The following is a 14,394-nucleotide window of genomic DNA, read 5'->3' as shown; positions in this document are numbered from 1 at the left end:
TCCCTCTTGTTACCAGCCTGGGTCCCAAGCTGCTGCCTGGTGCCCATGTGGGGGAAGTCTGTTGGCTAAAGCCCATTCCGCTCTATAGCTGTAGATTCTATATGACCTACAGCTATGCAACAGCCCCTGGGAATACCCTGCAAGGTGCCCTTTCCTTGCTAGAGCTCTGCATGAGTGTCTCTTTTGATTAAGGTACAACCCGCTAAATCCCTGTTCCTCCCACCTTTGCATATGGGTCCCGAACAGTTTGTGATTAGGGAAAGCAGTCACCACATCAGCTATTTCCCCCCGTTTAGCTCCGTCTACCAGCCGCCTACGGAGATGTGCCGTTCCTTCCCCTCCTCTCAGGGCATGGGCCGAGAAGCTCCAGTTGCCTACCAGCGACAGATGTCCGAGCCCTGCCTACAGTACCATCCGCAGGGCTTTAAACAGGAGTACCACGACCCGATGTATGAGCAGGCAAGCCAGCTGGGGGGCAGCAGTGACCACCGGTACCCAGCGGGAGTGGTGATCAAGCAGGAGCAGACAGACTATGCTTATGACTCAGGTAAGGCAGGAGAATTATCCTGACTAAAGCAATACATGCAGGCCAGAGGCTGCTGGGTGCACTGGCTCCTGGGGAACCTACTCGCTGGCATTGTCACGGGCTCTGAAGTGGCATTTTTGTTCTAGCTTTTCATTGCCATGCTATGGGCAGCAGCGCATAGGTGCTTTGGCTAACAGCCTCCCTCCTGCTGGGAAACCTCCCCTCCCAATTTCCACGCGCTCTGAGCCTGAGGGAGGTTTCAGGAGAGCAGCAGGGAAAGAGCTATGAGACTGATATGAGGTTGGAAAACATGCCTTAGACTGAGTGAGAGGTTTCGGAAGCCCAATCGGTTTAGTTTATCCAAGAGACGGTGAAGAGGTAACTTGATACCCGTCTACCCGTACTTGCCCAGGGAAGACGTTTCTGACAGAAAATGGCTCTTTACTCTAGTAGAAAAAGGCAGAACAAGACCCACTGATTGGAAGCTGAAACGAGACAAATCCCACCTGGGAAAAAGGCACAGATTTTTATTAGGGTGGGTGATTAACCACTGGAACAGTTTACCTAGGGCCATCGTGGATTCTCCATCCCGTGAAATCTTTAAATTGAGGGGGGGGGGTCTCTTTCTAAAAGATAAGCTCCAACTCAGCCAGCATTTAGAGGTTTGATGCAGAAATTACTGGATGAGGTTCTAGGGCCTGTGCTATGCAAGAGGTCAAACTAGATCAGCGGTTCTCAAACTGTGGGTCACGACCCCATTTTAATGGGGTCGCCAGGCCTGGCTTAGACTTGCTGAGGCCTGGGACTAAAGCCCAAGCCCCACCACCTAGGACCAAAGCCCAAGCCCTGGGCGGCAGGGCTCAGGTTACAGGCCCCCTGCCTGGGGCTGACGCTTTGCGCCTCCCCTCCCCAACCAGGACTGGTGGGGCTCGGACTTTGGCTTTAGGCGTTCCCCCTCCCACCCCAGGGCAGCAGGGCTTGGGTGGGCTCAGGCTTCAGTCCCCACTCCTGAAGTCGTGTAGTAGTTTTTGTTGTCAGACGGGAGTCACGGAGCAAAGAAGTTTGAGACCCCCTGAACTAGATGATCAGAATGACCCATTCTGGCCTTGAACTCTGTGAATCGATGAATCAGACTGTCCAGGCTGCAGAAGGAGAATCCCACAGCTGCAGCTGCCCAGTAGGAATTTATGTTGTTAGGGTATTATTTCTATTTTAATATTGCCTAGGGGTTCTGGTCAAAGAGCAGGACCCTATTGTGCTGGGTGCTACATACACACATAGGATGCCACATTGCCTGCCTCAAAGGGAAAGGGACAGAGCATCCCAGAGGGTCTGCAGGGGATTACAGGTCACTGGGCTGCTCCCCAAGTCTGTCCTCTACCTTTCCCTGAAGCCTACGATTACATCTCAAAGAGAGGTGGGGCCTTCCTCCCCCCCGTGCCTGAACCCTAATTACAGGAATGCTGCCCTGCCAGAGATTCTCGCGGCCCTCAGAGCTGGGAAATTAATGAAGGCTAATGCACAGTAATGCATGTTCTTTACTAGCCTGTTATTGACAATCTTAAGTGGTGAAGGGGCCAGACATGGAGGCCAAGAAGCATAATCTCTCTGCCTCGCCCTAGTTGGCCTATTACAGAGGACATTCCACGGGCTCTCTGGAGCAAATTCCTTTCTCCCTGAATGATAAAGTGGAGGATTTTTGGAAAGCAGTGACTTTTGAGATGATGATGAGTCTATAATTGCTTAGAAAATGGACTGCTGCCCTGCCAGTTTCCAGTGAAACCTCAGAACTGCCTGGCAGGATTGGCAATGCCACCACGTCCTGCCTGCTCAGCCTCCCAGTGGGTTCTGTGCTGCCCACAACCCTGCAGGGATGGGACGATCCTGCGTTATTGCAATCAATGGCAAAACTCCACCAGCAATGCAGGACTGGGCCCATACTGAGCCCAATTTGTAAGGAGTCATGAAAGTGCCTTGCACTCTGACTGGGGTAACAAAGACCATGGAAAAAAGCTCAAGTCCCATATTTAGTCTTTGAGCTATGCCCCACAAACTGCCTGCTAACAACAACAATAAATAATAACTTTTGCTTCCTTAAAAAGATCAGAGAATGTTTCCTGGTAGGAACTCTGACTCTTGCAATCTGCAGATATGCTCTGGCAGCTGGCCAGGCTACAATGACCTCCTCTTGATGGATCTGGGAACACTGAGCAGTACTCTTGCTTTCTGGATGTATTTTTAGTCATGTTCTGGTTAGATTCCAAGGGTGAGTCCTCAAAAAAAGGAGCCCATACCTCTGGATCCAGACCTGTGCATGGGCAGTGTAGGTCACATCTGGTTTCTCTGCTTCCTTGAAGAATCCTGGGGGTGCCTTGTTGTCTTCTGACACCTCCCCCAGCAATGCACAATCACTAATCCAGAGTCCCGAGTGAATGATGAGTAAGTGACAAAATACAGAGGGGAATGGAACTCTGTGTGTGTTCCTCACACCACAACATATGAACTGCTAATCCCGATCAGACCAGGGGTCCATCTAACCAGGCTCCTGTCTGCAACAGTGCCCAGTACCAGATGCTTTGGCAAGCGATATAAAACACCCTATAATGAACAGTTATGGAATAATCTGCCCCTAGCCCCAGGCACTTAGAGGTTGGCTCATGCCCTGAAGAAGTGTTTAACACCCCTATAAATTCTTATTTTTTAATGTAACTCTGGATAGTCTCATGATTTACATAAATGTCAAATCCCACTCAACTCTTGGCCTCAAACTATCATGTGGCAGTGAGTTCCACAGGCTAATGCATTGTGTTTAAAAAAACCAAGAAGGATAGCATCTTAGCAGCTTCATTTGCCCGTTGTTCTTTCAACAAGGCGGGGGAGGTATCATCTTTTATTGGACCAACTTCTGTTGGTGACAAGTATCAGAGGGGTAGCTGTGTTAGTCTGGATCTGTAAAAAGCAACAGAGAGTCCTGTGGCACCTTAAAGACTAACAGATTGCCAAAGGACTCTTTGTTCCTTTCTGTTGGTGAGAGGCAAGCTTTCGAGCCACACAGAGCTCATCCTCAGGTCTGGGAAAGGTACTCGGAGCGTCACTCACTTGTTCTGGTGTCATGAGATGGGTCAGAAATGGACCACTAGGGACTTCAGTGTGGCTCTTGGTTTTGCCTGGACAGTGCTCAGATATTGTGCTGATGGGAGGCTTTTATTACTCCCTAAATAAGAGAGGTGTGTTGGCGAGGGCTTTTCAGCAGGCACTGATATCCAGATGACACGTTCTCCCACCCCAAAGGGAGGAAATGTGATTTCCTAGTGTAACGCCGACAGACCCTGGTTGGGATCGAACCTGGGACCTCTAGAGCTTAGTGGATGAGCTAAAAGCCAACTGGCTGTAGAGCAGATTCAGTTTTTCTCTCTCGCTAAGTGGTCTCAGTGCCACTAGATGGGACAGAGCACCACACCCAGGAGGTGTGTGGGTTACACTAGCTCTTAGGAAGAGCTTTGGGCACCTAGGAGGCAGCAGTGGCCCGAGGGAATAGCTAGTGGGTTCTGCAGAAAGCGGTTTTCCCACCTGGGCCAGTGTGCGCCGGGTGTGCTGGAACAGTTTGTACAGTGGGGGTGCTGAGAGCCATTGAACCAAACTGGAAACCCTGCATATAATGAACCCTTTCAAGCCAGGGGGAGCGGCTGCACCCCTAGTTCCAGCACCTATGGTGTGCACGCTGCAAGCTCCCCTGCATTCAGTTTAGCTCCCTGCAGACTTTGCTGTGTTACACAAGGACCAGCCGTGCAGAAGTTGCACAGAAATCCCTTTGTCAAAAGCTGCAGAAGGGAGTCCAGTGGCTTGGAATTAGGACAGAGAATGCGCTGCGGTCTCTGCAGCGCCAGCGACCTTCAAATGCTAGGGGAGCTGGAGCGCTCCTCCCCAGTGCCAGGGATTGCATTACATAACCTTGAACCGTGCTCCCGCCCTGCAGCTTGGCACACACTGCTCCTCTCCCTCTGAATGGAGTCGGAGGAATTTCATTCACAAAATGGAGGGCTGGGGAAGGAGCTGAGCTCCCAGTTGGGCTGGCGGTGGTGTCAGCTTTCACCACATGCTTTCTTTTCATAGGCAGCTGACATCAGCCGGTGGCTGGTAACATGAGCTGGTGTGTTGCTGTCTGACTGCTGCCTGGAGCGAGTCAGGGACAATGAGAAACGACTCCCTGGTTTGGAGGTTAAATCGCAAGATAAACCAGCTTTGTTCTGAGAAGCAAATCTTTTCTTTTACATCTGTGCCACTAACACCAAACTGGAGGATGGGAGCCACTCCAAGTACAGCTGGGTCTGTCTGCTGCGCTAAGCAGAACTTTCTAATCAGCTGGACTCACTATCTTCCTCTTGGCTCTGTCACCGCCCCAGCAAGCATCCTGGGGGAAGTCAGGGGTGAAGACCCAGCATCTCAGAGGATGTCAGAGCTGATCACAGCACAACAGAAATGTTTATTAATAATCTCCAAAGGGGGCTGCCTGGGAACCCAACCAGTCAGGGAATAAAGTTAGTTTTTCTCAGTGAAAAGCTTATTTTCCAGCAGACTCCTGCCCGAGGTGCGGGCACATGCTGCCGTGATCCACACGAGATCAATCCCCCTTTGAAGAAAGAAGGTTGCTCCCGCTCTCCTGGCGTTTTAATGGCCACTTTGGACTGGTTTTCATGAGCAAAAATAAATTCAGTCAAATTTCCCACTGGGGTTCTGAATGTCTCTCTGTGCCCGCCATGGAGACAATACCCCTCACTGAGTGCCTCCGCCCAGACATGCGTAAAAATGACCCTGCTTCCAGCAGAATGGTTTTCGTGAAACTAGTTTATGCCTGTAATAATGTACAATGCAGACTGCAGTCAGTTCAGTGTACCCCTGCCCTTAGCATCAGCAAAACAGCGCTGAAGGCAACTGCATTATACAAGAGGACATGAGAAAACTCTTCCAAAGCATCCAGTTACTTCCCCCATCCCAGCTGGGGCTGGAAAATTAGTGTATAAACAACAGTAACCAGTCATACTGTATGTGCAGTATAGAACCTTTAAAACTGCTGCCCTCTTCCACACCCACCTTGTTTTTACCCTCTTGTTTTCTCTAATGCTCATGAGAACTCCCAATCTTTGCAGCCAGCTGTCTCAGATTAACACCAGTAAGACCCCAAGTGCCTGCAACAATATACCTGAAACCGACTGTCCACAGAGCAATGTGGGGCGGGGGAGGGGGGGGGCTGCAGTCCATAGCTGCACTGTAGCAAAATAAGAACATAAGAACGGCCAGACTGGGTCAGACCAAAGGTCCATCTAGCCCAGTATCCTGTCTTCTGACAGTGGCCAATGCCAGGTCCCCCAGAGGGAATGAACAGAACAGGTAATTATCAAGTGATCCATTCCCTGTCACTCATTCCAGCTTCTGGCAAACAAAGGATAGGGACACCATCCCTGCCCAGCCTGACTAATAACATCCTCTTCATCTGTAACAATCAATGCAGTCCAGTGTCACATCACCCTAAACCCTAAATGAAGGAGAAATAGCAAACACAGGTAACCTGTGTTAATATTTCTGCTCTGTCTGTCATCACAGATGAAAACGGTGCTTTGGGTGGTGTCACAATTGTACATTAATTTAATCCATGGCTATCCATGGTGAGAGGACAAGCCCTAGAACCAGTCTGAGATGGAGCTAAGACGGGATCTAGAGTCTCAGTTTTCTCTTAGGAGGGCACAAGGCTAGTGGTTGGCCTGACTGCTTCAGGGCCTGAGGCTGTGATCCTGTATGACGAGCAGGTCAGCCCTGATGGGTTTTGTGCTTGGCAGTGATCTGTGTGTGTTGCTCATTCTGTAGATGTTCCTGGCTGTCCTTCCATGTACATGAATGCTGAGGGGTATCAAAGCCATTCAAATACCGAAGGGACATTAGGTAAGAAACCTCCATGGCTCTGTCTCCTCTTCATCTGCTCCTGCAATGGACCTCACTGCAGTGCTGCCGCTTGTCTGTGTTCTCTGATTACATCTGCTGCTGTCTCTTCCAGGCTATGGCTACAACAAGCAGATGAGGCCATTTGCTGATGATGTCTGTGTCGTCCCGGAGAAGTTTGAAGGTCAGCGAGAAACCTGTGTGTCTTCCAAATCTTGGGGTAGGATGAGGTTACCCCAGGCCCTATGTACCATGTGAGCTGGAATATGCACACTGCCAGCTCTGCTTACCCTCTTCGTGACCCTATTCATTAGGAGATGCCGCACCTGGATGTATGAGTCATGGCTGATGTTGTGCTTCCTGGGAGTTTGTTTTCTGAGTTTTCATAGCAGCAGACAGACATTGCAACAGCTGAACCCAGATCACTACAGTTGGTGGTGAATTTCTCCTCCTCTTCACTCTTGTGCAAACTGAAATGTTGTAGGCAAACACTTGAGAGATACTGATTTCTGCACAGTAGTTGAACCCAGAACCGCGCAGCCGGTGGCCCCGTTTCCCAGCCTTGTCATTGGTGTTGGGACCCAGTCCCCCTTGATTACAGTCCCAGCTCTCCACAAACACCCCCAAACCTTCTCGCCAAGATCACTGCCCTTTCCTAGTGCCAGCTGAGCATGGCACCCCAGGGCCTCTTTACCCGGCTTCAGTTTACAATAGTTCCACCCAGGCACCCCTAGAGTCGCTATGTGGTTGTCAGTGTCACTCTGCAGCCAGGCGGCAGTGCGTCTAACATGGGCTCACTCACAGTAATGGAGCTTGGTCCTGATGTGCAGCCTGCCACCCATACCAGGTCAGCGTGTGTGGGATTGCCCTGGGATGAGACACAAGCTGAAATCATTCTGATGTGCTTTGCTGTTGCAGGGAGTCACGCCTGAACATGTAAATGCCTCATGCCAGAAGCCAGGCCCGGCATCTGCCCAGAATCTTGGCACCTGTATTTCTCAGCCTCTCTCCTCGTCCCCTTTGGGATTTGCCCACCCCCGTTGGGTACCCAAGGGCCAGCCCTGCCTTTATGAACATTACAGGAGGAGATTATCTAATGGGCTTTGATGCTGGACATCAGCCAGCTGGGCTGTCTGCACATTAACAGCAATTCTGAGCCGGGGCTTAAATGAGTAGCTAGTGATTCCCCACTGCCCAGGGCTGCAGGAGTCGAGGGAGGTGGGGTCCAGTCTCTAGAGGGGGCAGCGAAGCACATTTGCTCTAAAGCTCTAGTTCTGCAGAGTTCTGTCAGAACTCAGAGGGCAGCTGGTTCCTTTAGCATCCATCCCCGGAGGATGGGGCTCCCCTGGGAGCGGATGCCATGTCACAGTACAGTAGGGTCACTGTGGAGTGATCCCTGAACTACAGTAAAACTCCCCCAGCTTCTTCCAATTAAACGAAGAGCGAGCAACTCTTTCAGCTGGCTTGTCACACGATTCCTGCTGCACTCCGGGCTCTCGCTTTCTAGCCAGACTCTCCTCTTGGGTAAACAGCAGGTGAGAAGAGGTTAGTCCTCAGGCATCCCTGCAGTAACCTCTGTAGGTGGCTGTCCACCGAGAAGCCGTCTCTGCATCTTCCTCCCGTCAGGAGAGGCAGAACTGCTGGAGGGCAAGGAAAGGGACATAGCAAAGCCCTTTGTGTTTGTTCTGCTCAGCAGGAGACATCAAGCAGGAAGTGGGCGGGTACCGGGAAGGACCCCCGTACCAACGCCGAGGGTCTCTTCAGCTCTGGCAGTTCCTGGTGGCTTTGCTGGACGATCCCACCAATTCCCACTTCATCGCCTGGACCGGCAGAGGAATGGAGTTCAAACTCATTGAGCCCGAGGAGGTGAAATCTCTTCAGCTTCTACCCATGGAACAAGAGGGGCCCCTGGGCTGAGTTACTGATTCTTCAGATTCCTGAGGGCCGGGGCCTTTGCCACACCTCTGTAAAGCCTCCTGCCTGCCAGTTGCCCTAAGAGTCACCACTGAGGCTGGGGTTTTAGAGGAGGAGGCCACGGCAGCTACGTGCCCAAAAATCCCAGCCTTATGATGGCCGCCCCCATCACCTGAGCTCCAGCAGGTGAACAGTTTGGGTCAGTGGGTCCCAGATACTGGAGATGGCAGTTTCCCCTCCAATAGCTCCTCTCAGAGTTGCTAAAGGGAACTGCAGTTGGTAGGTTTCTCAGCTGGTCTCCTCCTTCCAAGGGGTTTTACTCTTGGGCTGTCCCGTGTTGGTTCTGTGCCACCTACCTGGTGTTCAGTGCCCGATGCGGTCTCTGAGAGCCGGGGCAGGAGTGTACCTCATTGATCACAGCATTTTAAATAAAAATCTGGGAGAAATCCGGGGATGGATGGATTCGAACTGCAATTAACAGAGATATCACTTCTAGTGCCACCATGTTCCAAACAGAGCAATAAACTCTGATAATAGCTGGGAAATGTGTCTGGAACATCCATTAATGTCAGGATCTGATTTATGGCTGTGTTTAGCGGCTGCTCTAGCTAATCCCCAGGCTCTTACGAACATATGCAGTGCAGATGGGCTGAGTCACTTTGCTGGGTCACTTCACTATTAACATTCGTTTACAAGTGTTTTCTCAGCCTCATTTTTGTATAACAGTGCTCATCATTCAAGGCTGAAGATGGTTTCAGGTGAAGTGGCCCTTTCCCAGTGCTGACCCGGCTGTGGGCATATCCCGCCAATATATAGGCACTGGTTAAAAGTGCCAAGCACTTTGCATGTAGACTGTAGTAACATGTGACCTTTTTATCAGCCACTCAGCACCCAGGATTACCCAGGATTCTCAAACCCCTTATTTCTGTCTGAATGTTGGGGGATCGAGGAAGGGAGTTCATTGCCTGACAATGTTTGCCTCCTGATGGATTTTTCCATCAGTACAATTGCCACAGGGACGTTTGCACACACACACATTCTCTGTGATGGAAGGAAGCTTCTGTTTATCAGCTTTGCCCTCCTTGTTCGCTGCAGTGAAGTGTAAATGGTGCGGTATTTATTATTTGTATTCCATTGTTTGCCTGCTATAAATTATTGTTTATATTGCCTGTTGAGCAGCATTCTTCCCTCAGAAACGGATCACATGGAACATCCCCCAGACAGACAGACACACACAGGCATTTGTCATGCGCTCCTTTCCTCAGAGCTCACAGACAGTAATGCACCCTGGTGTTTTGTCCTGCAGGTGGCCAGGCTGTGGGGTATCCAAAAGAACCGGCCAGCCATGAACTACGACAAGCTGAGCCGGTCCCTTCGCTATTATTATGAGAAAGGCATCATGCAGAAGGTCAGTTTGTGACGGGATCCAAGTTCTATGCTCGTCCTGACACTTGTCTTGCTTGTGATTGGAGGTTTGGCTGGCTCGTGGCAAGTTCTGAACCCCCTGACTTCCTGAGGTTCCCTCTCCCTGGCCCACCATTCGCAGAGCAGGAAGCAAAGAAAGAAGACCCACCGAGGAAAGGTTGAAGGAGCTGAATCCAGGCATCCTAGGGGGAAGCCGATTGGGGGCAGGGTCATGCTTTCTCCATGTATACCTGCACTGGGGAGCAAGGAGGGATCCTCTTAACAACAGTCAGGGCGCTTGTCATGGGATTAGCTGGCAAGGGAGGCCCTTGTTATTAGTGCTAGTTAGAGTTATAAAAAAGCTAAAGGTAGCACTAGCCATGTGCTCTGGGCACCCTTGATGTAACCTATAAATACAGCATAAGTCCAGCGATTGAAGATAACCCACGACAAATTCTGCTCCTCATCGAATGGTTCTCCATCCCTACAGTTAAGAGTCTCTTCCCCGCCCTCCCCATTTCCAGCCCCTAAGAGAAAAGCTGCCCCTTGCAATGTGCCCTGCCTGCTTATCAAGTTGTGGTGTCACTGTCCCTGGAGCTAGTCCAGGTGGGACTAGAGCAGCAGCCACAGAGGATGCTTGACGAAGTGGTGAAAACTCCCTCTCAGACATGGGGAGGATCTAGAGGAGCCCAGGGTCTTTCCTAGCTCTGTGGGGGGGTCCCTCTCATCCCCCACTGAACAACTCACGTGCCAATGGCTGCTGTCATTCGCTGGGAGCAGCTAGCTGCATAAGGAGTGGGTGGGACCGAGACTGTAGCATTCACCTTGTCTCCTCCCTGCAGGTTGCCGGAGAGCGCTATGTGTACAAGTTTGTGTGTGAGCCTGAAGCCCTTTTCTCCCTGGCCTTCCCTGACAATCAGCGGCCAACCCTGAAAGCAGAGTTTGACCGGCAGATCAGCGAGGAAGACACTGTTCCTCTCTCCCATCTGGACGAGAACACGGCTTACATCCAGGACCTTGGGAGCCTCCCTTCCCAGCCATACAGCAAGAGCTACCCCTATTAATTCCACCAGGAGCCCGCTGCACAGCCATTGTGTTTGTATCTATGGAGATGTTTGTTAGTAATCGATCTGCAGAGGAGCTTTCCTGGGCCAGCTTGGGCTCCACTAGACTCTTTGAATAGCTGCCTTTGAAACAGGCAGTGGTGATGCAAGCCCATCCTTGGACAGCTAGCCAGCCACTGAGGCTCTGAAAGACATTGGCTGCCCCTCATTCACCCAGGCTGTGGGCCCAGACTTGGTGCAATGGAACCGACTCTCTCACCAGTACAGAAACGTCTTAGTGCCGCCTCCAGTCAGTTAAATGTGTGATCGTGTCACATCCCCAGCATCGATTCCGTCTCTGGCCTTGGCCTCCCACCGAGCGGGGTGGGGAGGAAATGGGAGCCTGTTGGGCTCTCTCCTCTGATTTTATGATTCTATGAAACTGCAGTTAATTCCCACGCTTCCCCAGACACACACACTCCTACAAAGCAGCCCCCAGACACCCAACCTTCCTACAAGCACTGTTCTTACCCACACTACTTCTTACGTGCTGGGGACAGGCCTGTCCCCGGAAGGGCAGCAGGGAGCTGAAGGTTTCAGCTCACACTTGTTCCATACAAACTGCTTGGCAGGAATGGGGAACATTTCTTCCCTTGGATGCATTTGCTCCTGTCTTGGTGCCTCCTTGCTCAGGATGCTTCATCTCTGGGCTGTTGAGTGTCATATTGGCAACGATAGGAAGGGGACCAGCTGCTACCAGCCAATGCTGGCGTGGTTCTGGTCTCCTTGACAGGAAATGTCACGGTGGGTGAGCCATGGAGCCCCTGGACTCCACTGGCCTGGAGTGAGGCTCTGAGCCAGAGGAACCCTGCAAATAACTGGGAATTTGAGGCAAGAGAGCAAAGCCTGAGATGGAGTCCGAGGAAAGGGATGCTGGTGCCCATGGGCTCCAATGCCCAGGCCAGTGGCTGGGCGGCTGATTGCTCCTGACTGAGCAGGGGCTACCTACAGCAGCCAGGCTCTTCAAAACTGAAGAGCTTCCACCAAAAACATCCTCGGCAATTTTGAGAGACCCATTAGTGCTGGTCAGACCTGCTGTTCCTGGGCCTGTGGGTAAACCCTGGAGGTTAGAAAATCATCTCAGCCTCTGGATGTGAGGCATTCGCTTTGTAAAAAAGCCACACTCTCCTTGTTCAGCTGTAGCTGGCCTTCCCAGATGGGCATGTGCGAGGGGTAAGGGAGGAGTTCACGAGAAGCTGTCTGGGGTCCCTACTGGCTAATGCAGCACGGGCTGCATAATGAGAGATTAGGAGACGCTTTGCCAGCCTTCTCACTGAGCGGGCCCTTCTCCTACCCCCACTGTGCTAAGCAGCCCCACCCAGACACAACCACGGTAGGATCCCAGGAGCAGCGGTGCCTGTGTGGTGGAGCTCAGCTCTCCTTGCACCCTGTTGTTCCTCTGACTGACTTTCCGGCTCCTGAGGGCAGAAAGGTGTTGGCTCAGCCTCCTGTGGCAGTTTGGAGGGAAAGTTTGTTTATATTGCTTAAGAGGTGGATTTCCCAGGAGCTTCCTCTCTGTGCAGCTGGCAGGGATCCTCGCTTCGGCCCCAGTGCGACGTGGAGGGGACGCTCTCCCTGACCCGCAGGGTGGTGGGGATGTTCCATTTACAAAGTGCTCAACCCGCTCCTCCGTGCCCTTGTGAGAACCTCCCTCCTCCTCTACGGGCCCAACCCCCCCTCTGGCCCTCTGCAGCCTGCAGCCCTCGCCCTGCTCACTCCTCCTGTGGGAAACACACTTTCTCCATTGCCCCACGAGTGAAGGAGAAGGGGGGGCCCTTCCCATTGGCATCACTTATTTTTATTATTTATGAGTGTAAAAAATACTATAATCAATAAATTGGTCTATATCTTTGGCCGGTGCCCCGTCATTCAGCTCCCTGGCTTCTTCTACCTTCCTCTTCTTCTCTCATTGGCATCCGCACGCGGCTTTGTATGGGTTGATTCAGCCAGATGGGGGATGTGCATTTACTTTCATGTTCGGTGTTGGCCAAGGTATTGTCACTGACCAGAACTCTGTGCACTAGTGACCTGCTCCTGTGCAATCCTCCAACCCAAGTCGTGTCTGCCCTGCTGCAGCCCATTCCAGCAGGCGAGACAAGGACAGGAGCAGTGGCAGATCATGGGCTCGCAGTGTGAGCTAGGCACGTGCAAGTTTTATACCAAATGTTTGGGGGGATGTTTTTTCTCACTGTGTATTTAGTTTTGGTACCTGGCTAACAGCATTTGCTTTTTATGATTTGCTGTCAACTCTCATTGAGAAACAATGTACATTATAAGACTGCGCTAGCACCAGCTGCCTAAGATAAAGGTGCGAATTCTCCCAACGCTTTAAACCATCATTTTGGATCAGCCCCTGTTCAGATAAAGCCTTTAGGAATTTACAAAGTGCAGGGCATTACAGAAATCCCTTCCTACAATCCCCACCCCGCCACTCCCATGCATGATTCCCCCTACAGCCCAACACCGGCTCCAGTCTTACTGGGCCATTGTCAGGATGCTGAGAGTTGCTTTACCAATATACTAGCTGCAGATGTTTCCATGGGAAATGCTATTTGAGCTGTTCAAGCCTGCCCAGGGCTGGCTGCTGCTGGAAGGAGGATGGGGGCAAATATTAGATTTATAAACTTAATATTAAGTGAGAAAATGGAGTGTTTTGTTCTGTTCCCTGCCAGGCTGTGCAGGCAAGAAACCCAGAGTGAATGACTTGCATTCACACTGGCACCATGCTAGGCTTCCTATGCATGTTAAATTGCTCCTGTCACAGCACCGCATAAGTCCCTGTTTAAGGGGGAAGTTGGTGGTCCAGCAGAGCGTCTCCATTGCAGGAGGGCTGAGAGAGTGCACATGTCCACACTCAGGAAGAGATTGTGATACCTGGACAAACCTAAGTGCATCCCAGGAGTCCTGCACTGAGGGAGCTGGGCCTGCGCGCTTTGCACAACTGCCTGGGTGGCGGGAAGCAGGTGAGAGGCGGTGGTGGGCGGGGGAGAAAAATACACCTGGAAGCAACGGGGCAAGAGAAGAAGTGTGTTTCATAGCTTGTCATTTCAGCACAGGACGACTGGAGACGCTGGCTGTGCTTGTGGGAGTCTGGTGATGCTGGGAGTCTCCCATTAAACAGGCAGATGTTGTGGTAATGCCCAGAAGAGGGAAGGTGCTTGTCATGACTCCACACTCAGCAGACTCTTTACTTCCTCCCTGAGCCTGTCTGTATTCACCATCCTCAGACCCGAATAAAAGAACCCACTGTGCTTCACCCCACCCTGTCTCCATGTTCTCTGTGTGAGGCTGTTAGCAGACGGCTGCTCCCCCTGCCTTGGCTAGGAAGCTCTAGGCCTGGAGCTTTCCCCACAGGAGAAGGATTATCCAGAGTTCCACATCCCCCTGGTCCGTTTCCACCACCACAAACCTTCTGTCCATCTCCTTCTGCTATAGAGTGCCGCAACCTGGGAACCCTGGAGAGTCACAAGCCAGGTGAATTTACTTCTGAGCTGAGTCTCTCCTGACCGTGGG

At 51.6% G+C, this 14,394-nt stretch overlaps 1 protein-coding gene across 5 annotated transcripts in view; it reads left to right on the top strand.

Annotated features, from left to right (window-relative positions):
* Positions 1-12,733, top strand: part of ETV4 (ETS variant transcription factor 4) — a 44,426-nt gene extending 31,693 nt beyond the window's left edge. For 3 of the 5 annotated variants that reach the window (XM_054014070.1, XM_054014074.1, XM_054014069.1), the window contains exons 8-13: positions 297-547; positions 6,389-6,463; positions 6,576-6,680; positions 8,157-8,326; positions 9,681-9,782; positions 10,621-12,733. In XM_054014070.1, the coding sequence (XP_053870045.1) occupies positions 297-547; positions 6,389-6,463; positions 6,576-6,680; positions 8,157-8,326; positions 9,681-9,782; positions 10,621-10,842 (925 nt within the window). In that variant the 3' untranslated portion in view covers positions 10,843-12,733. The remainder of the gene's footprint in view (positions 1-296; positions 548-6,388; positions 6,464-6,575; positions 6,681-8,156; positions 8,327-9,680; positions 9,783-10,620) is intronic. The other 2 variants (XM_054014073.1, XM_054014072.1) reach the window with 1 other exon arrangement.
* The last annotated feature ends 1,661 nt before the right edge of the window (positions 12,734-14,394 follow it).

This window comes from Malaclemys terrapin, chromosome 25 (genome assembly GCF_027887155.1).
Source record: "Malaclemys terrapin pileata isolate rMalTer1 chromosome 25, rMalTer1.hap1, whole genome shotgun sequence".
NCBI classification, from domain to species: Eukaryota; Metazoa; Chordata; order Testudines; family Emydidae; genus Malaclemys; species Malaclemys terrapin.
The sequence above is the reverse complement of the archived record's forward strand: the minus strand, read 5'-3'. Positions and strand labels throughout refer to the sequence as shown.